This window comes from Pezoporus flaviventris, unplaced genomic scaffold, assembly GCF_033815535.1.
Source record: "Pezoporus flaviventris isolate CSIRO_AGI_PZ_B2104156 unplaced genomic scaffold, CSIRO_AGI_Pfla_v1 ptg000001l, whole genome shotgun sequence".
NCBI classification, from domain to species: Eukaryota; Metazoa; Chordata; class Aves; order Psittaciformes; family Psittacidae; genus Pezoporus; species Pezoporus flaviventris.
In genome coordinates, this window is record NW_026892549.1 from 9,513,590 (window position 1) to 9,535,848 (window position 22,259).

At 38.8% G+C, this 22,259-nt stretch overlaps 1 protein-coding gene across 11 annotated transcripts in view; it reads right to left on the bottom strand.

The window, feature by feature from the left end:
- Positions 1-22,259, bottom strand: part of NCKAP5 (NCK associated protein 5) — a 507,525-nt gene that overhangs the window by 367,591 nt on the left and 117,675 nt on the right. For all 11 annotated transcript variants that reach the window (XM_061442407.1, XM_061442190.1, XM_061442334.1 and 8 more), the window contains one exon: positions 20,761-20,889. In XM_061442407.1, coding sequence (XP_061298391.1) covers positions 20,761-20,829 — 69 coding nt within the window. In that variant the 5' untranslated portion in view covers positions 20,830-20,889. The remainder of the gene's footprint in view (positions 1-20,760; positions 20,890-22,259) is intronic.

Sequence of the window (22,259 nt, forward strand, 5' to 3'; positions counted from 1 at the left end):
TCAATCTACAGTCTCACCTTAAATACCATATTCTCCTCCCTACAGCAAGAGAACTGCAGCTTGTGGGAGCACTAAATCAGGGAAGATACAATACAAACTTTAAATGAACATGAGATTTCAAGAGGTCTTAGAGAAGTTAATTCTGTTTCCCACTAGAAAATGAAGTTTCTTACCTGAGTGGAATATTAAAAAGCACACGCTGAATGGTCTGTCCTTCTATTTAACTGAACATAATTCACCTATAATTTCTCTGGCGTTCCTTAAAACTGATTTTAATGAGTGCCTAAGCAGCACTGCCGCACAAGCTCTTGAGAAGTATCAACAAAGCATGCTAATGCAATGCTACACTAACCACTGTAATGCCAAAGCTTTTGGCTCAAATTTAAATATACTTTCCCTTGCCCTGGATTCTTCCTTACCTCTCCCCACCCCCACCATCAAGGATGAGCATCAGTAAATGAATGTGCTTTGTGAATTCCTCAATCACCTGCATTTAAAAGCTACAGATTACCAAATCCTCTCCCCCATCCACTCTGCAGTGTTTTGAAAAGCTGAACTTCTGTGGCAGCAGAAGGGTCCCAAAAAAGAGCCACATACTCAAAGGCAGCACAGGGTACCTAGCAGCAGTTTGAAGGAAGAGCTGAAGGCAGTGCTTAGGCAGAAAAAAAGCCAAAGCTGAGCTGGAGTGTTTTGGTGGTATAAGTCAAAACTCACATTCAAAGTCACAGAATAACAAATTCTAACATTACCTGACTTGAAAGGAAATTTTTAATTATTAGTATTTTTTTATTTTATTTTGTTCTGGAATTTGTAATAACCTGACATTTCTTAAAATATAAAGATTGAAGTACAAGGAGTCCAATTAAGTAATCCTGAGACTATGAAACAAGCCAGGTGCGGCAAGAAAATTCAAATTAACACTTATCTCAAGCTTCAGAACAAGTGTCAGTTTATTTTTTTATTTTAATTTATTGTAGTCAACATTAGCTAAAGCTGAAGACATTTGTTCTCTTGTTAATGATATACACATAACTCCCACTTACATCCCCTTGCTCCTTCCAATTAAGAGTAACTTCTGAACATTTCAGCTAGAAGGCTTATCTGGCGCAGATTATTCGCTGTATCATATGGATTCAGGTTCTTACATCTGTGAGCTCTTTAGAGCAGCAATTTGTTCTTTCTTTAGCATATTCTGCAGTGTACAGCACTAAATAAGCTTAGGGAGTGCTATTCACTGAGGCATGCTTGTGCTCAGTGGGAAAAGCATTGCCTTGTGCTTTGTTGTTTCAATCTGGGCAAACCTCCTCTCCAATGCAGTGTATAAAATTCCAGGCCGCCTGTAAGTCAGTCTGATTCTGAAAGAAATTTTCAGACTAAACACACAAAAATTAGTGGGTCTGAGAAGCACTATAGGTGGAAATGTAGCACACCTTATATTAGCTTGCTATTCCTTAAGTGTACAAAATGAGCACCAGCTCACCACTTAACTTCCCTGCACAACTAATTGCTTTCATTACCACAGGGTTCTGACACACCTTGTGTGCACCCTGGGAATATTTAACTCCAACTGAGCAACAGAACACCACCAGTTCCTTGACTTGCTCAATTCAACACAGCTTGTTCAAACCAACCATGTCACTGTTGCATTATCTGAAATGAAGTTTGGAAAGCACAAAGGGTATCATTCCTCTGAGAATCACAGAACAGGGCATCCCCCTTCAAAGCAGAACACATATTTTGTGAAAGCATCGTATCTGTTTAGCTCCCAGCTCCACCCTGTGAACTCCCAGGCTCTCTGGACAAGCAAAACAGGACAAGCTACTGCAGAGTCCATGGGATGAGAAAGAGCTACAGAGCTGCCTCTTTTCCCCTTCAGGAGTCTGAGAAGGCCTTACTAGCAAACTGCAGGTGAACAAGATTTTGTCAGGTCAAGCTTATGGTCAAACAAAACAGCACCATCTCACACGGCACATGCGCTTCCAACACAAAGTATCAGGTAGCAACATAGTAAATACCATTACACTTAGCACCATTAATCTTGACAGCTTTTACTTTCTCCTGTGTCAAGCTAGCAAGTAGCACCATGGCTCTGGACTGGACAGGGCACTGATGCTCTGGGATGGCCAAACTCAGTGGCTGCAACACACCTTCTTGGAGTTCATTTCCTATAAAGAGGTGCAAAATTTTTTCTCTTTGAAAATTTTATGCCCTCCATGACAAAGAAATGCTTTCCTCCAATAAAATACAGTTAATCTCTTCTGGTTTATTTAAGTTTTCTAATCATTACTGTTGTTAAAGGAATTGGAAATGGGTAATTACTAATTTTCACTCTTTATAGGTTTTACGTGAAGGAAAAGGAAATTTAATGCAACACATTTTAAATCCTGTGTGACACTTGTCCTTCTGACTCATACATCAGAGACTGAGCAAAGGATGTTCAGATAAGCCACCATAAATTGTTACAAAGACTGTGTAGCCAAGGGGTGAAAATACTCATGGCTCTCAGTTGACTGATACAGGAGAAGACTTATAATACCCACAGGTTATAAGACATGTTTACCCAGACTGAATCCCTAGGATGACTGGAAGGATATTTATACTGAACACTTGAATTCTGAAGTTGCTATACAAGCCAAGCAATCTGTTCAAAACACCAGAAAAGGCTTAAGTGCTTAAGCTATCAACACTTCTTCTCTGACAGACATCCATGAGAACCAGAGACAAGAGCATGCTGATGAAATCTCCACTGAGGGAAGAAAGCAGTTTCACAGAGGTACAGGGCCAGGCTTATCTTCACTCAGACCAGCATCAATCTGTAGAAATTTCACCAGCCTGCCCTTCACAGAACAGTATCAAACCTGTTCTTATGTGGCTTTAGCAAAAGGAAATATTTCAGGTTTCTAGTCTGTTGACCTAATTTTAGTCACACTTATTTGACTGCTAAGCTAGTAACTGTAGCTGATTCTAACTTAGTATACTGAAAGCTTGATTATCGTCAGTGCCGATTTGTAGCACGTAACAGTTTGGTCCACTGGCTTTCTTAATATGATTCTTGCATTACCCCAAAGCTTATCGGCATAAAATCAGGCCTTGTCTCTTCTTTACATTGAAGCTTCAAGCTGCAAGCCTAATTTTGAAATGGAGATTAACAAAAAAGTTCTCTGTAATATGTAGATTAGTGAGGCAGAAAGTGTGACAGCATTAAGCTTAACTACCTCCTTCTGCTGGTCATAACCTACTCTAGAATTTAACCTGCTCTCCAAATAAACAAGAATTTGTTTAGCTTGCATATTTAATCTCAAAATTGCTTTTGGTGCTCCAAGATCATGTTATTTTAAACATATATATTGTATATAAACTCAGAATCATTTAGGTTGGAAAAGGGACCATTCTCGGGTGCTTCCATGGTTTCTAACACATCAATAAGACTTGCATCTTTACCGCCCCATGGATCTCCATTCCCTACCTCACTGAGATGGCATATTGAAGGACCTCACTAGCATACTGTCTCTCAACCACTGGTGTGCCACCCCCCGAGTTATCTCTAAACATGTTTATAATTCTCTATCCTGCCTATAGGGATTGATACTTTCCTAAAATTTTATATATGTTTTATATGAATGAAAAAAAGAGTAAGTTCAAAGTCCAAGTAGTGTGCTTAGGACTTTGTATTTCAATAAGCATTACAGGCAATGATAAAAAATACCTATCAGTCTCCAGTCCTAAAGGAAGAAAAGGACTAAAATGACAAACTCAAACAGTCAAAACAAGGTAAAAAAGAGTTAGAAGGTTTCCTCTTCTTTAGTTGCAACAAAATTGGATTTTTTTTCTCCTGCTACTTTCATATATGGTACAACTCTGTTTTGAAATTAGAAATCTGTATCTCCAAACTTCTATGCATTAAGACATCTTGCAAAATACATCCTAAGTTTTAATCTTAATGTGAGAAAAAGGAACTTAACATTGGTTGCAGTATTAAACTTAGTTCTATTTCATACACACTAAAACACGTGAATCTCTCTCTTGAATGTTTATCTTTTAATCCTATAGGGACACACATGAGAAAATGCAGATACAACTAGCTGCCTAGTGAGTTAGGTACCCCCAGTACCCAATCTTAGTGAACAGCAAGTACCAGGAAAGGATAAATTCTCTCCTGACTTTACAAGAGACCATGTTATACCCTGTAGCAAAAGATCCAATTACAGTTACCACCATTATCCAAACTCAGAAAATTAACTGAATACTATTAAAAGTTCATCCACAGTATTTACCTCAGCAACCTCCAGCAATCTTGAATTGCAATGGAGGACAATATATTGGCTTAGTTATTGCTTCTTATCTGAGATGGGCCCTAAGCTAAACATACTAAGAAATGTTTGGATCCAAGGATTTGGGTCAAGACAGTTTTAATTCTCAGTAGTTCTTTCATTTCAGAAAGCATCTCATTTCTTTCTCTTGGGCATCTGTCTGAGTACATGTAAAGCACCATGAGCACATTTGACTAAAAGCCCTACAAACAGTATCATCAGCCTTAGCTGATTATACTTACAGCCTCAGGACTGCAGACAATCACAGAACTAAATACCAGAGACTAGTTTTACAAAAGGATTGGATACATTTATCGTTGTTAATGATGTGTGTATCTCTGCAAGGTAAGTTGAAGCTAACAGGTAGGAGTTTCAAATGCACCTCACTGAATTAAGTGCAAAAAGCACATTAAATCAGTAAGTTGACCCAGCATCAGTTTATAGGGCACCACATCTCCACCCCTCCCTGCATCGACTGAGCTTTCTGTGTGAGGACCTGACATCATGTCTGCACAGAGCCACAGAACTGTACTAAATGGACAGCGCAGAAGGGCTAAAACTAGAGTTGGCACCACCAGCAGAAGGCTAGAGGCAAAAGCATTGCAAGCATATTTTAATTATCTTGAAAAGCAAGCATTACTAATGAAGAATCAAAGATTTAAGGAGGTATATGCATGTGAGGGTATAAAATTCAGGCACAGAGGTTAGCTCTGGTAATGAAAAGCATATGGCATATAATTGTGATTAGCAATACTGCTGTCTACAGCTCTGTATTTGGTTGTTTTAATTTTCAAACTTTATTATTTTTCTTTGGCTGCATTGCTTTATCAAAGTACAGGGCATTAGGGTTTCTTCAGGACTATCTTGAATTCAGACTCCAAGTGGTAAAACCCTTTTCAACAGAAGCCCGCATCCATGAATGCTGTTGGGGACACGGTGGCTAAGAAAGCTGCAGTCCAGGCTGTGCTGGACTTCCCTTTTTATGGCCTATAACTGGTCCTGATCAGCAGTATGGAGTTGTGGGGGACATTGCCCTTGGCCCAAATATCAGCAACACACATACATATCAACACATATCAACAAATACAGTCAATAGTGGGCAGAGAAGTCAGTCACAGCATCCTTCTTAGAAAGGCCTGATGTTGTTACATATGAGACAGGCCAACATTATGCACATTTATGCCTTAACTCAGTCTGCCCTTAAACCAATGTGAGCTCTGGTAGAATTGCCTTTCTGCCTTGCCCATCCTCTGCAAGTAGCAGAGACACAGCACACGTGAATGAACAGTGAGCATCTTTCTAGTCCCATCCCAAAACACAATGTAACTGTTATTTTGAATAGTGTATTTTTCCAGTCTGCTTTATGCAAATGGAAAAACAAGGAGTATTCATTTACCATTTGGGTGGAAGATTTGCTTTATGCAAATGGAATAACAAGGAGTATGCATTTACCATTTGGGTGGAAGAAGAATAGCGTACATGAATCTCTGCTGAAGAAGAAACTTATAGCTAAGAAGAACAGTCTGAAAAAGAATTTAATGCACTTACTGTAAGCCTGACTTTCTTGGAAGTTTAAAGACTTGGTACTGTTCCTCTATTAACATAATTTTAACAATTATCTCACAGCCCTGAAATACTTAAAGGATTTATTTTTAAATTAATCTTAATGCATAAATGAATTAAGTAATATAACTGCTCATTTCAGAAAGTTAATTCTGTACTCAAAAGAGTAGATGTTGTAATTTTGGTGCCACATAAACTATTCTTTATAGATAATAAAGTAGTTTTAATTGTCAAATCCACATTAGCACAATTTTGGCGGATGAAGAACACTTTGATCTGTGCATAATAACAAATCTTTACCTTAGCATGGTAGGTAAGGCTTGCATTTCTGCTGCTAGCAACCGTCTGCCAAACACGTTTTTGTAAATGTAATTTCTGGAGAGGTGAAGGCTCACTGGTTAAGATTTTCAAAGGAACTGGTGACTTAAGGTGTCTGAAAGTTTCCGGTGTCCCACTTAATGAAACCCATGTTTCAAGATTTCCAACATTTCTGTAGAAGTACCCAAAGTCAAATGCCCAAAGCAATACCCCTGCAGTCACTAGTTGATTGACAATCACCAGAACTAAGCAATTATAAATTGAAAAGCTTAATTTAGTTACTAAGCAGTAGTCATAAAACTGCTGAATGCAAAAATAATTTTATTTTTTTCAAAACACACATAGCCTCCAGTAAAGGAGATTCCCAGGTCACTTAGGACTGACTCTGAAAGGAAACAGTTTCTGCCCCAGAGAGAAACAGCAACACAACACCATCGGTGTCTGGCTCCCTCAAGGACAGTAAGTGAGCAAAGGCTAGGAGACAATTCTCTTCAATGGTGTATGTTATGCTCATAAAATTCATTCATGTATCATATAAATGCTCGGATAGTCCAAGACAGAGACATGTGGGGAGGGAAGCATATTTAAAACTTTCTAGGTTTAAACCAATGCCACATTCAAAGATAATTCAGTGCTTCAGATAGGTGTGGTGTGCTGATTTCTGTACACATTTAACTGTATGTCCTTTACAACATACAGTGAATTTTGCACAAACTTCAGAATACCATGTAGAAGCCAGCCTGGGAGGCTGTGAACCAGCTACTGCAATAATTCAACTTGTGCTGTTATCCAGACATAAATCAAACCCTCCGCACCCTGCTGAGACTGCAAGACCTGAGCTTTTGCTCAGTTCCTACACAGATAAAAAAGAAAGAGGGAAAAAAAAAAAAAAGCCTTGACAATGTAGTTGATGGGGTACTCAAAGGGAAGCTTGAAGTCGCAGATGAAACTGAGATTACAAGGTGGTGGGAAAGTAAATAACAATTCAATCAAACAGAACCATATGTGGAAGAAGGTTAGGAGAAACATGCTGCTTAGCTGGTGACAACCAGCATGATTCAGTATTACAAGACGATCCAATTTACAAAGACACAACATGAGAGAAAACTCCTATCTAGCCCTCAGTAACAGCAGGAGAATTAGGCATGAGATACTAGTTGATAGCTAAAAAAGGTTTGAATAAAACCAGCTATAGAATAAACAGAAGCTGTTCAGGGGATGTTAGCTTGATTCCTGTCTAACTTGGACAGATGTACATCAGGAAGAAGTCCATTGAGGCGCCTGGAGTTTAAGGGATGTAAAAGACACAAATTAAGATGCAAACACTTGCAATGGCAGGTTTCGTTACCAAAACCTGTATGAAGTATGTACTTTTCTGTCTGAGATAGCTATCTAACCAGTGCCACTGAAGTTTCTACTAGGGGAATAAGGCTATAGCTATATTGGCTAAAGGTAAAAGCAGCATCCTGTATAGCTTTAGTAAAGCTGTTCAGGAATTTTCTAATGACTAGTCTAGAAGAGACTGCAGTTTCCACAAGAAAAATCAGACTTCTTTTGAAGGAAAATGCCAATATCATTCTTAAAAAAACAGATTTGCCTTTATGATAACAGAAAGAGTTTCTTTTCTGGGGACAACTTACACAAATTTAATGTACACACGTGTACTCACACACTCCTTGCTATTATGAGGAAGACACTTTTTGTTTGTATGCTCAAGCATGGTGTGTTTAAGGTCACAAAGAGCCACGCAGTTCACCTGCTGAGCACCGCCACCTCCTCTATCTCACGTACCAGGTAGAGCATGGGGTTGCTTCCCCTCCAGAGACGGTCTTTCAGAGGGTGACAGCTGTGTAACCTGGCACTCCATATGTGCCATGGGTAGCTGGGCAGCAGGGGAATGCAAGGCAAATAAATAATGCCTCTCTGGAGGCATTGCAGCAAACAGGAAGAAAGTAAATTCAGTTTAAAAAGAGATATTTTCAACATTTCAAAGTAAAAAAAAAAAAAAAAATTAAAATAGTTTTAGCAGAAAACAAGATGTCAAAATAATGAATCTAATTTCCCAGGATGGAAATAGCCATTCTGTCCCAGTCTAATGGTTAACTCTGAGGGGAATTCTGCCTTGCAGAGTCACATGATTCAAGCATTTGTCTTTCGAAAAAGTCCTTTAATGAACAGGTAGATTTGAACCTACTTAGAAAGTAATACAAACAAAATAATTGCCTTTAAGAGTCAAAGATTTGACTCTTTCTCTTTTTGTCTAGGACTGTGTTTTATGCTGTAAAAACCTTGAAAAAAGTCGGGAAGTAAACAGTACTTAAAAAAAACGTTTCAATAGACTATGCAGTGAATAAATTCACTGGAGGCAAAACCAGTTCGGTAGGATCTTGGAGAGCCATGTCCTGTATGTATACATCACCAAAGACACATAGGAGCCTTGTGAACAGTTCACGTTTGTTTGGGATTCAGCACAAGTAACCTCTACCCTGAAACACGATCATATTGAGAGTTATCTTTGCCAAGACTCATAAATTCAAGCAAAGGGAAAACATATTGGGTGTCTGGAAACAGTGGAGGTAATTTTTCCCTTTAGACCTGCTAGAGATTTTCACTATAATGAAAAACTCTAAGGTATTATTACAGAAATAAGTTGGGAAACTGTTTCCCAGCCAAAATTACTTGGATCTACTTTATATGCTAGGAAAAATACCCATTGAAATCATAAAAGCTCTCTGGATTTACATTGTTAGCTTCCCATAAAGCCAGCTGTTGATACCCAGTTATTTTAAAGGCTTTGCAATGATCCCAGCTCATTTCCTATCTGGGTCAAGCGATGCCCCAAAAGCAAAACCAGACAGGCAAGCTCAGAGGTGCAAGAACAGAAGTAAGTAGAAAGGAACTGATAGCAGAGCCATTCACAGCAATTAGAGCTCGACAAGCACTTACAGACTCCCTGGAAAAGAAAAATGACTGGTATTGGAATATCTACCCTTGAATGTCCCTGCCCCCAGGGGTGCTGAGCAAAAGACATATTTACACTGCAGTTTTGCCTAGCTCTGTTGACAGCATGAAGCAAAATCTTCTCCATGTGAAAGATTTAGCCAGTTCTTTGGCAGCCTGGTTTTTAACCAGAAAATACTTTTTCTATAAAGGCAAAATATATATAGTGATTTAACTGAAATTTTCAGTAAGAAACACTTTATCTAAAGATCAAATTGTAAACTCATGGAGTGGAACAGTGTACATCATCTCTTAGTGTACATTAACTATTATAGCTATAGAGCAAGAGGGCCAAAAGTGTATATTTAGAAAAAAAATAGGATTTTCCAGCTAGGACTAACCCAAATGTCAAAATCTCAGATTTTTTAAACAAAGGCTGGAGATTCTGATTTGCAGACAGTTCAAAGCTATAGCTGTTATTTGAGGCTATCCAACATTCCACTTGTAAGTGGACAAAAATAAGCAAAACTCAAGCACCAGGGAAAGATGACCATATCTATTTGCAAAATAAATCTATCTGGATATGCCTACATACCTTTTTGCAAAGATATTTTTTCCCTTTGTACAGTTACATGCACAGAAGTCCATGAGAGAAATATATATTCTTCTAGGGATGCAACAATATTCAAAAGAGGACATTTGAGAGGATGCCGTGACTGAACTATCAGGAGGCAGGTTGACAATTCATTTTGGTCTTGCAGGGTAGAGAATTACATCAACGCTATAAAACAACACAGGACAAAATTTCTCTCTCTCTTCTGCCCAGGATTGTATTCAAGAAGAATCAGCAACTGTGGGAGATAGAGGAGACCTGTTCTTCTCAGGGTGGGTACTATGGTTAATTGCTGAAGGCATGAAGCATTTTAAAAGGTTTGTCAATAAAATCCCTATTTAGTTAACCCCAGTCTTCTCAAATCTCTCGTTACAGGCAGCCTTCTGCTCCTAACATCTGGCCAGGCAAAGCCTCCAATTACACTACTGCATTTGGTAGCTTAATAGACCTAGATAAAGGTCTCTGGTATATTCATTTCCCTTAGTAACTGCTTATCTCTGGCTAGTCCAATGATACGCAGCCTCACATAGCAGCAAGGCACACAATCATGTGCCAGGCCACAGAGCACGTGTGCATATTCACATTAATTCCAAAGCTTTCCAGGACCTCTCCTTTTCTGTGGCCAGATTTACGCATATCACAGCTACACTTTGTAACTGGTGGTGAAGGGGCAGGAAGAAAGAGAGAGAACAGCCCAAGATTGCAGCCAGGCTCAAACTTGCACCACTCTATTTCTTCCACTGTCTTCACTAAACTTGATGCTTTTCAGGCCACACCTGGAATATTGTGTTCAGCTTTCGTCCTCACTACAAAGAGACGTGGGCAGGCTGGAAGGGGTTCAGAGAAGGGCCACAAAGATGATCAAAGGGCTGGGAAGCTATGTGAGGAAAGGCTGAGAGAGCTGGATGTGTTCAGCCTAGGGAAAAGAAGGCTCAGGGGAGACCTTATCACCATGGTCTGATATTTAAAGGGTGGCTACAAAAAAGACTGAGAACCCCTTTTTACAAGGAGTTACATGGAAAAGACAAGGGGCGGTGGGCACAAATTATTCCTGGGGAGATTCCAACTGGACAAAAGCGTAACATTTTTTACAATGAAAACAATCAGCCACTGGAATAATCTCCAATGGTAGATTCCCCAACACTGGATACTTTTAAGATTCACCGGGATAGGGTAATGGGACATCTGGTCTAGGTCATGCTTTGGCAAGAAAGGTTGTCCCAGATGATCCTTGAGGTCCCTTCCAACCTGGTACTGTATGATTCTCCTCAGCAGGCAGTCTTCTTGCTGGCATCTTCATTGAGGAGAGCAGGAGTGGCAGAAAGCTGCTGAGCTGGCTATGGACCAGATGGCCAGCATCCGCCAGCTACTTGCCAATGCCCTGAAGAACAAAGCCTGGCATGCACATTGCAGATCATCAAACCCCCCCGAATGTTGATGTTGAGGTTCAATCCAAAATAAGTACCTACTACCAAATAGTTCCACAGGAAGATTTCTCCTTAATGTTTCCCTAACTGGATAATACTGAAGAAAAACGATAAAAATCAGCTCTCAGCACACAGTCGTCTCCTCTGCACTAAGATGAATCTATGACTGTGTTCTTCTAGACCTTGCTATCTGCAACTGTAAAGTACCACAAACTTCTTGTAGTTCAGTCTCTGGAATTTGTCAACTCAAACACTTGACAGCCATTTATTTTTGTTGCACCCAAGTTTTTTGTCATACCACACTGAGGTTTCCTTCCTGAATCACTTTAAAAATATATGCAGATATTTGTCTTTCTTTTCCCTTGATTTTTAGTTCCCCCTCTGCAGTCAAATCAGCATCTTTAAACGCTTTTTAGAAATGATTTAGGATCTAATATTTTCATGTTGAAAGCCCAACATGGAATTTGCTGAGGTTCTGTAGCAACACGGACTGTTTTTCCTGCTTTTTTTTAAAACGCCACTGAGTATCACTGCCCTCTTTTTGTCAGTCCATCTGACAGACAATTTTCAGGCACTAATAAAATCATCTTTTCTACTCTCTGTACTTCTTAGCTTTCCTCTTCTTTTGCGTCAAGTCCTGTGACAATGAACAAGGGCAGATCAGCTACAGAAATTTCTCTTAAACATTTATTTTAACCTTCAAGTCTCATGTTTGTCCCTTTATGTGCCAAAGACAGGAGAAAGCAAAAGCCAGTAGTTTGTCAAAGTATGCTCTCTAGGGATTTGGGATCAGTTTCAGTTGTCACCATGTTGCCGTATCTACACATTGATGTAACTTCTGATGTGCAGCAACAAATGGTAAATAATTCCTCTCTCAGAATGCACTTCTGCCTGTGTTGTTGTCAGTGCTTTTGATCAATAAACCATTGAGGCATCTTCCAGCGTGAATATCGTTCCAACTGTTGCTCAGGAACCACATGCTTTATGCAATATATCCTTGTTTCCAATACTATATATGAGCTTTTTACTTCAAGCAGCATCTTCTCTAGCTTGCTATGCAACTGTTTATCCACATCTCCAGTGCTTGAAAAGGCTCACTGGTTTCTATAGGTATAAACCAGCTTTCAGCTGCAGGTCACTATCTGTATCACTCCAAGCAAGGATTTCAGTTCTTTCTGTGGCAATGGCACATAATAGAGCCATTTCTTCACATTAGGCCTGACACTTACTTCTTCTAATGTAATTCCCTGAGTTCACCAAGTCCTTTTGAACTCACAGGCCATGTATTTTTTAGTTATTATGTTAGCTTTTACAAGGCTGCTCTGGAGTCCAAGAATAGTACTTACAGTAACTGACTGCTGCCAGGACATCTAGCACTTTACACACTTTATTTTCAGATCTCTCTTCTGCAAATGAAATTCAAACCAGGTATCTCCACCACTGCTACATGGAAGTGCCATCATCCATCTTACTTGGTGACTGGTGACTTTAATCTCTTTTTATCCAAGCTAACGTAGATTCTGCATCTAGTACCCTAGGTGTACCGCTGTGCTGCTAAATGATGTCCTTAACCCGATTCAGACCTCAGTGTTTCCCACGTTATTAGCATTAGTGATACGCTAATATCAGTAAAACCTAGACACTGCTATCCCCACACCAGTGGCTTCTATTTTTCTCATCACCTCTCCCCAGTTTCTGCTTTGAACTGACCCATTCAGTTGGGTTTTCCTGTGTGTTTTCTCAAGCTGACATACCATAGCTCTTAGTCCAATTTCCACTTTATTAAAAATGCAAATACAGACAAGTATGTGCTATTGGCAATACATTTATGCATAGCTCCATTTTTGCAAAATCTTAGAATTTCAAGACACAGAGGATGCAAAACAATCTGTTGTTGTTCTGTTTAGATTCTACCCACACTGGGATTTCCTTTTTCCACAAAGTTTCAAGCAGATTTCAGGGCTATTATATAGAGAGATGATAGCATTTCATTCACATAGTCTGTGAATAAGGAATAGATGCCCTTACTGTGAGATTTGCAGAACAGTGCAAGCAATACTAACATTGACCTAAGGAACAGACTTTTCTCATATTGCCTTGGTAATTCAGTTTACTGAGTCCCTATATCAATTCTGTATCTTAGGGTTTTCTCTACAAATACACAAACTTTAACCTATTAAATTAGCAACCCCTACATATACTCCATTGCTGTTCTTTCCTGTATTTGGTCTTCTACCTCCAAACAACACACTTGTCACCTTTATTAAATCATTTTCCTTGACTTATTCTCCTACTGTATGCACTGAATGTTATGGGCTTTAGCTTGCCTCTACAACACACCATGAAAACTGTTTGAGGCTCACATTCTGCATGTCTTTTCCAGGCTTCACCATGCTTTTACAGTGCTTGATTACACCGTTGGCACATTCTTTTCTTCTGATATGTATCCAGCTGAATAAAATTCTGAATTATAAATACACAAAAATAAGAATTCAAGTTTTGAGAGGACTGGAAATATTTGCAGATTCATAGGGAATTTGGCAGCAGTTTTAGGTGGAAAAAATAGTAAGAACATCAGTCAACATCTGACTAAGCAGTATGTTTCATGCCACCTTTCAAGTCAAAATGCTGGTTTATGTGATGTTACACACTGATGTTAGACACATTGTGAATGTCACAGTCAACTAGCAGAAAAATCAGGGCTATTCCCTTCACTGAATTTAATTCCCACATACAAAGAGTTCTCCTCCCACCGTGCTGATGCAGCACTCTTCACAGCTTTGCTATAATGTCACTTTCACTGTGGCACCTTTCATCTGAAGATATCAAAGCAAGCTACAGACACATGCTAATAACAGACCCTTCTTAGAATACTTATGAGGTAAGAAATTATTACAATATGCAATTTATTGATGAGAAAACTGAATTAGAAAATTATTAAACTGAGTTAAAAATTGATTAAAGGTCACAGATATTGGACTTAACCCCTAAATGCATGGCTCCCATCCCCATGCATTACTCACAGGTAACACATGCACATCTCCCAACAAAGGTCTCTAATTCAACTTCGGTTTTGCACACGATATCAACACAACCACAGGTAGACTAGATGAAGGTATTACTCCCACACCCCAGTACAATTCATTATATTACTGTTACCCTTATTATAAAAAAGTGGCGTCATTAAAGCTAATTCTACAGAGCCCCATAAGAGCGTGTGACCAGAATGAAAGCAGTAGGGCACAGCTCATGAGCCAGAGCAGCACTTTATCACAGATTGCTTTCAGAAGTAAAAGCTGTGTTTTAAATAAAAAAAACAAAAAAAAAACTTTGATAAATGCTGGCTGCTTCAAAAAGATACTCTGTTCTCAAATCTCCCCAGCTAAATGCCACCACAGCTGTAAGGGCCAACCATGTGTGCAGTCAGGCTGGGAATTATCCACACAAACAAAGAGCACAGCTTGAAACATTGACTTTTCCTGATCAAAAGGGCCTTGGAGACAACTAGACAGTTTGGATCAAGCAAAGGATAAGGTTTTTATTATTTTCGAAGAGCACCCCAGTGAATAAAGTAGCCAATATCGTCCTGGTGGCATTGATAGGTTCTAACACTCTCCTCACCCCACACAAGTTGCCTAAAAGCTTGGCTTTGGGTCTGTTTAGGGTTTGCTGTTTTCCATTTTGTTTTTGTTAAAGAACTTCTTTAGGGAAAACCTGAAATACAATCAATCCTATCAGTAGCTTTCTTTAATAGCATTCCTTGTGTAAGCTGCTTTGCCACATACCAAATCATGAATTGCAAATATTACCAACGAAACCTTATCACATGAAAAACATCTTCATTATACCCATAATAAGGAAATATGGGCTTTAATTCTATTAAAGTACAATTTTTATTTTTCTATGTATTTTCATATTAATGTTTGAAGAGAAAAAAAGATAAATCCTTTTCCATCTTGTTTTTACCTAGTTTCATTCACCAGTTTTCAACGACATAGGCTGAAATATTTAACATAAAACAATTATTCATGAAAAAAATTTCAATCAGGAAATACAGTATTTTACTTTGTAGAGCCTTTCTTTTTAACAAAATCTAAAGGATTTCAGCCAAATGATAAGGCAGAATATTCCTCTGAAATATCTTTTCCTCTTAATAGCCTATGGCTATCCCAGTGTAAACATAAAACAATCTAACATGGAGGTAGGTATGTGACCACTAAGATATGTATTCCAAATAAATGTGTCCCATCAACATTACAGATTTCACAGTGTATGTTAAATCTAAAGAGAGGTACTGTGGCAATAACAGCAGTGACTTTGGTCTTGATTTCTTATGCAACAATCCAAAAGGACACAGAGTTCTACCTTGTTCACTGTTGTCTATCTTCATACAACCACACATATTATAAAATATCTTTACTAATATCATAACATGATAGGACAGATATCTGTTATTTAGAAACAAATAAGAATTAGAGACCTTCTTTAGTCCTTCTATCTCAAACAAGTTTGATTTTCAGAATTGTGGTGTTCTGATGGTAATAAATTTGCAGAAGAAAACTTTCTAAAACCAAAATACAGTAGCATCATTTGTTCAACAGATGAAACGATAAAGGTAGTATAAGATTACATTGAAACTGTAAAAAGTATATCCTTCCTGGGTGGTATGTTTTGGGTTTTAAGTATCAGACTGAAATTACAAAAACATTTTCTTTAACTGATTTTATACGATTACCTGTAGGGATTGCTAGGAAGTTAGTATTTTGCAATTGTTTCACCTGAATATAAAGCTATAAAGCATCATTGTCACTGCAGGCTTACCTGCTTTGCCTGCAAATGTAAATGAGCATCTGGGTGTAAAATATCTCTCTAACCAGTTGTCAGTATTGGAAATCTAGAGAGCAGCAACAGCCTTTGGCTATACCAGATATTTCTGGAATAAAACTTATGAATTATGACTAAAAGCTGACGGGGATCTAATTTCATTTAAGCGAAAAGCAAGGCTCTTCTTTGACCTGGACAGCATTTGCAATAATTCCTCTATTGCATTATCTGGCATTTCTTAACAGTGGTACGATTCTGAGTCTTGTTAAAATGCATGGCTTCAAACTACTAACTTCCAGTAAAGCATTAATTCAGATATTCATAAGGTACATAATCACTCAAAAAGTATGTCCTGTGAAGCACATTCTATGAATATATTTGTGCATTTATATTTATTTTTTTTTAAAAAAAGGGTTTATTTATCCTCATTGTAAAGCTTATACCCCCAAGCCACTGGCTGGAAGGGTATACAGTAGTGTATGAAAGAACACTGAACTTTTCTTTACCCGAGCTGATGAAGAAGTAGTTACTGTGTCTGTGGTGCAAGGAAGAATGTTTTAATGCCTATGAAATTTCTCATTGGCATGTTGTTTGAAGGATGTTTCTGAAATGGATCCTCCTCATCTAAAGCCTGAATCTCATTGTTTGATGGGATAGGCCTGAATAAAAAACACTGATGAAATTTATGTTCATATCTTTAAGGCCCAGACCCATATTCTAAGGAATTTGAAGCCATGCCTTTTTTTCTTTCAGAAACAACTTTTTCCTTTTCTTCCTCTTTCACCAAATATCATTGTACCCTATATATTCAGAGTCTGAGATGAGAAAGGAAGAGAATTTTTTCTGGGGGGGTGGTTTGTTGGTATTTTTTGGTGTTTGTTTTGTTTTGTTTCAAACTTCACTATGCAATACTCATAGATTAAATCATGGGGAAAAAAACATTCCAGAAGATGACTACAATCTGATGCAGATGGGAAAAGCAACACTGCCAGGCAGGGTGAGGAATGTTATCAGAAACGCCTATTTGTATCTCATAGTCCAGAGTACAAAAGTAGAAACCAGTTTCTTTTAAACACACAGAAATCAGAATTCTTCATGAGAAATGATAATGCTGGAAGACTCTACCAAGCAACAAGTGCTCTTGAGCAAATCAAGGCCAGATTTTCCAAGCAGAGTGTCCAGCCCTGAATGCCTGAGAGGTTAAACACAAAACCTTTGGGAAGAGATAGAAGAATTAAGGACTTGCGCAGGCAGGGCACTCACCTAAAACATTGCACTCTGATAGAGTTTGGTAAAGGAATGGATACAAGTGTAATGAAGACGCACATATAACATGAAGGCATCAATTAAGAAAAGGTACGATAGGAAAGGAATTTGGAGAAAATAAGAGGAGTACAAAGTACTTTGTTCTGCCCAGTTGAATTTCATGGAATCACAAGGCATCCAGTGTGACTTACTAACAGGCAGCTGAAGGCACTTGAATCTCAAAACATTTCTTCTAATTTGTTGTGAAATAATTGGTTGCGGCAAACATCAGTGCACACATGTTTCTAATTAAATGTATGGATGACACTAGTTACACATATCCTACTCAATATAAAGCTTCGATACACACTGACCTGTAGTATACAACTACTGAAAAAGGATGCGTGCACCAAGAAACGCTACAGGCAAGCATAACCTCCAAATGCCACGTGCAGCAGAAGATATTGTTTTAAAACCGAGTGTGTCAGCCTGATGGTATGATGGGTTTATATGTTCAAAATATTGAAATACTGCAATATTTCTTACCCTCACAGGTTTTCTTCAAAACTTTTGTAACAATACTGGCTAATCAGCCACAGGGCTTCTGCTGGCACATACTAGCATAAATTGACTGACTTCAAACCAGTGCCTGAAGACTGTTTTCCAGCTGCGTACAATAACCCACCCTACTTACCACTTGCTGAAGAGCAGGTAGAAAGCATCACCGTCTCATGCAGCCAGTTTCTATCGCTCCTCTAATTATGTCCTCGTGGGCATTTTAATATGTAGGTATGATTATTACACAAAGTACTTTGGATAGCATCACACACCCAATATTCCCTATGACACTGGCAAATGCCTCTCTCTGCTACCCACCCACAGGGAAAAAAATTAAGCATAGTGTACTGTCTTGGCTATAAATTAAGTCCAAAGTAGCAGTAGGTGGGACTGGAAGCCAGAAATACTTAGCATTTTGTTCCCATCCACACAGCAGACCATGTTGTCACTTCGGGGAAAAGAAAATTTCTATCTTAACGCATTAAGTAAAGGCTGAATCTAGTCCATTGCATCAGTGAAAACATTTAGGGAAAAATGATTTTAAACACTGAGCAATATGTTTGTGAAAAAGTCACAATTGCTAGCATTTCCCTTACCCAGTTTCCGTAAGCATTCTTTTTTCCGCCAGAGAAATATTGATAGTTCATGGCAAATTGTTTGGAACACAGAACTCCATTTTAGCTGCAGGATTTAGGCTGGAGTCTGTTTCAGTGGTGTGCATGCCTAGAACTAATAGCAGAGGTTGGCCCTGGGAATAAACACACAACTGAGCATTCAAAACCAGCTGGATTTTGTCTGACTCAGTGTGTTAGATAAAATTGTGATTTCATACTAAACCTACCTTGTCTGCACACAAGCTAGAAGACAACTGAAAGTTTTAATAGTGCATGGCCTGGTGAGTGTGTGAAAGTCGAGAAGGCAGTTTTTGTTGCAGGCTGAACAACCTGAAAACAGCTACCTCTCACCATTAGAGCACAGAGCTGCATGGTCTGAACAGGAGGGAACTTAAACAACATCTCATTAGGGTCCCAAGATCAGCTCAGAGTCTGGGGGAGGACTTGCTACTCTTCACTACTATTATTTCTCTCTAAATATTTTTATTTTTCAAAATAAAGAGATGTCATTCATTATTATAAGTGCCATTTGAAAGCTAAGGAAGAGGACAGACCCCTTTTGAAACATGATCTGCACATTTCTTCACTGGCCAGCTAACACTACCCCAGAAGCACAGACATGCTAGCTTAGGCCTAAGGGAGAAGCACAGAGTCCTCAAGGATCTGCAGAACAGTAGAAACCTGGAAGAGAGGGCCTGCTCTGCTGCCTCCTGCTAAGGAGCACAGCAGACGAAAGGCATCAGTAGATAGACAAACCTGCTCAGTCCATATTCACTGCTTTTAGCATGTCAGTGGGCTTTTTACTTTAGGGGGAGAGATGGGACATCAAAATACAAAACCAAAACCACCCTACAAGTATAGTATAAGATAAAGGAAATTACATTGTAATTTGTGTGAAATTCAAGGTAGACTAGTGATCTTACACTTCCCTGATACAAACGGTCAGCACAAATTAAAGCAACACATTACAGCATCGGGATACAGAAGTAAGACCAAAGAGATGGGACAGAACAGTTTCTATTTTCTAGGTTGTCTTTGTAGCCTTTTTGGTGAAGCAAATCTCAACAGCAAGCCACAGTGCAGATGAGGCAGGAGCAGCTGGCTGGAGTGGGCTGTGAGCAGCTCAGGTAACTGGGACTACCACAGACATGCCATCCAATGTAATAGGCAATCGGGGCTCTGGAGTCCCACTACCTGTGTGTACAGTAATGTTAAAGGAGAGGAGAAATATCTGCTCAAGAAGTCATCAGAAATGAGGACTTCAAATGACTGTTGGTACATTCTGGGATGCTTGCTTGTTGTCTAGTGTTGTTACCTTGCTGCAGTCCTTTTCTCCCTCTAATCAAGCATTGCTTCATGAATCATTTGACTTGTTATTTATGAGTGGCACTGGGCAAAGTTTAATATTTTGTGGCTTTCATGTAAGGAGCCAAACTGGTGTTCATTAGTGACCCCTGGAACCTAAACCCAGACTTTGCAGCTACCAATGCCAAATCCATTTGTTTCCAGCACTTCCCAGCATCAGTGCTAGCCATACAAACACTCAAAGAGGCAACTCTAATATCAACAACCAGGAACAAACTTGTCCCTCAGAAGACAACCTCTATGAACGTCAAAGATGGCATGGGTTTCCCTGACTCTCCAAGCTTTCGTTGTTTCAGTATTTGTTAAACTAGCATGCTGAATACTTGACACTGCCATGTTTATCCTCTTACACAACTGTTCCACCATCTATGAGCATTTTCCAGTCATGCACCCATAGTACGGCTATGAAATGTCCTCGTTAATCTCAGTCACCATTTGAAAATATTAACTAAAATTAAATTCAGAATACAATCTCAATGAATCCAAATCCTATGTATATCCAAACCAGCTATTTTACAGCACTTGGCATTTACATTTCTCTTTCAGGTGACATTAGAGCAATTTGCACATTCACTACAGTGAAAGTTTTTCCTAGTATCCTCAACAGCAAAACAAACATTTCCGATTAGATGACCTCAGCTACCTACAGCTCTCATATGCTAAGTATAGAGCAATACAGAGTGATCCCATAGAGGCTGAGTAGGATTTTAACTGCAAGTTCGGTATATTTGTCTGGATTCCTTCCTTGTGTAAATCCAGTGAATTCAGGGCCATGCTTCTACCTGATGACATGTTTCTATTTAGGATGCAGTAAAATTCCTCCTGCACTTTTGCTCTGGAGAATCTTAACAATCACAAAAGGTTGTGATACTGCGATGAATAAATATCTTTAAAATGTACATCATTATAAGTATTGTCTCTTAACAACTATATTTTAATGACAGAAGATATATTCAGTAAATTCAGTAAATTTTCATTCTTACCACAAGACTGCTGTCCAGAGAAAGTCTTTTCCCAGATTCCCTTTTCTGTAGCTGTCTCTTTCTCTCCATAGCTGAGGTTACTTGTTTTCCTTTTGATCAGCTAGAAATGTCAGACTGTTTCCAGCATCACTAAAAAAAAAAATAAAGTTAAAAAAAAATCAAAATTAAATGCACATTTCAGTATCTTACTAACAGTTTCTGTCTTTCATCATTAACTTCGTAATAACCCAGCAGCTAATGGCTTTGTGTCTATAGTAGGCTACGTTCCAGGAACAAATTTTCTGTGCCAGAAAAGCTAAACTCTCCAGACAGAAATATTACCAATATGTTTGGGTCACTTCTCAAAGAAAAAAAATAATCTGCTACTACTGTCCTTATCAAGACACCCCATGTTTTCATAGTCTCTTTTGAACTGGGCTGGGATCTGGATTTGCAGAGCCAACAAACTACCTGAGGCTGGGGAGTGGGAGGCGGGGAGGGAAACAGTTCGCTTCACATTAATTGCACTCCTCAGTAAGTCCTGCTTGTTGGCACATCTGTGCTGCTGCTATGATGTACATATTTTGGACCTAATCCTGAAGAGTTCTAAAAGCTTTCAACTCCCATTATCCTTAATGAGACACGAATGCCCTTAGCATGTTTAAGTTTTTAAGGTCAAAGATTCTGCTGTGTTAATCAAACAGCCCACCTGCCTGTACAGAATGGCTGGGGAACTTCACTCTGTGAAGCTATCACAAGGGGAGTGAGTCTTTCCAGTTTTATAGGATTTGACTGTTCCTGGCTGGTGGTTTCTACTAAAACCAAGCTACAGTTTACCAGTAACTACAGCTCTCTCTTTTCCCAAGTGTGTCTGATAATATACGTGTAAGAAAGTTTTAGCTTGTATTTTAAGGTAATATTTATTGTGTATGATTCAGGAGCATGGGCAAAGCTAATGAATTTATTCAGGATTCAGAAAGTAGGAACAGAACAACAGAAGTCAGAATCTAGCCTAAATTAAAGCAGACAGATATGCTCATAAATACAGAACCAAGTATAGGAATCTCATACTGACTACATTTACTGTATCAGAGGGCAAGATGCTATCTCTCTTAATCTGGGCTAACTCCCATTAAATACAAAGAGCTTTCACTACAAGAATTTGTCCACATTTTTTTTAGTCAAGAGCTGATATGAAAGCCTATTTAAAAACAATTTTAGTAAGACTGAGACATTCATACAGCACTGCTTAATGCTGAATCTATAGAAATTCACTGCATTTGGCTGAAAAACAATACTAAGCAAAAGACATATCTGTCCATTTCTGATCCTTTTTACTTACTGTGAACAAAACCTTCAGTCACAAACAGCCAGGTGATGCATGAATACCACTGAGCTTGGCTGTAGGGTAACACAGCTGGCATTCCCAAAAGAAGCATGTGCCCTGCAGATATATTTGCATGGGTATGGATAAATGTGATTTCTCAACCACCCATCTGTCACTGTGGGGATACTAAGCA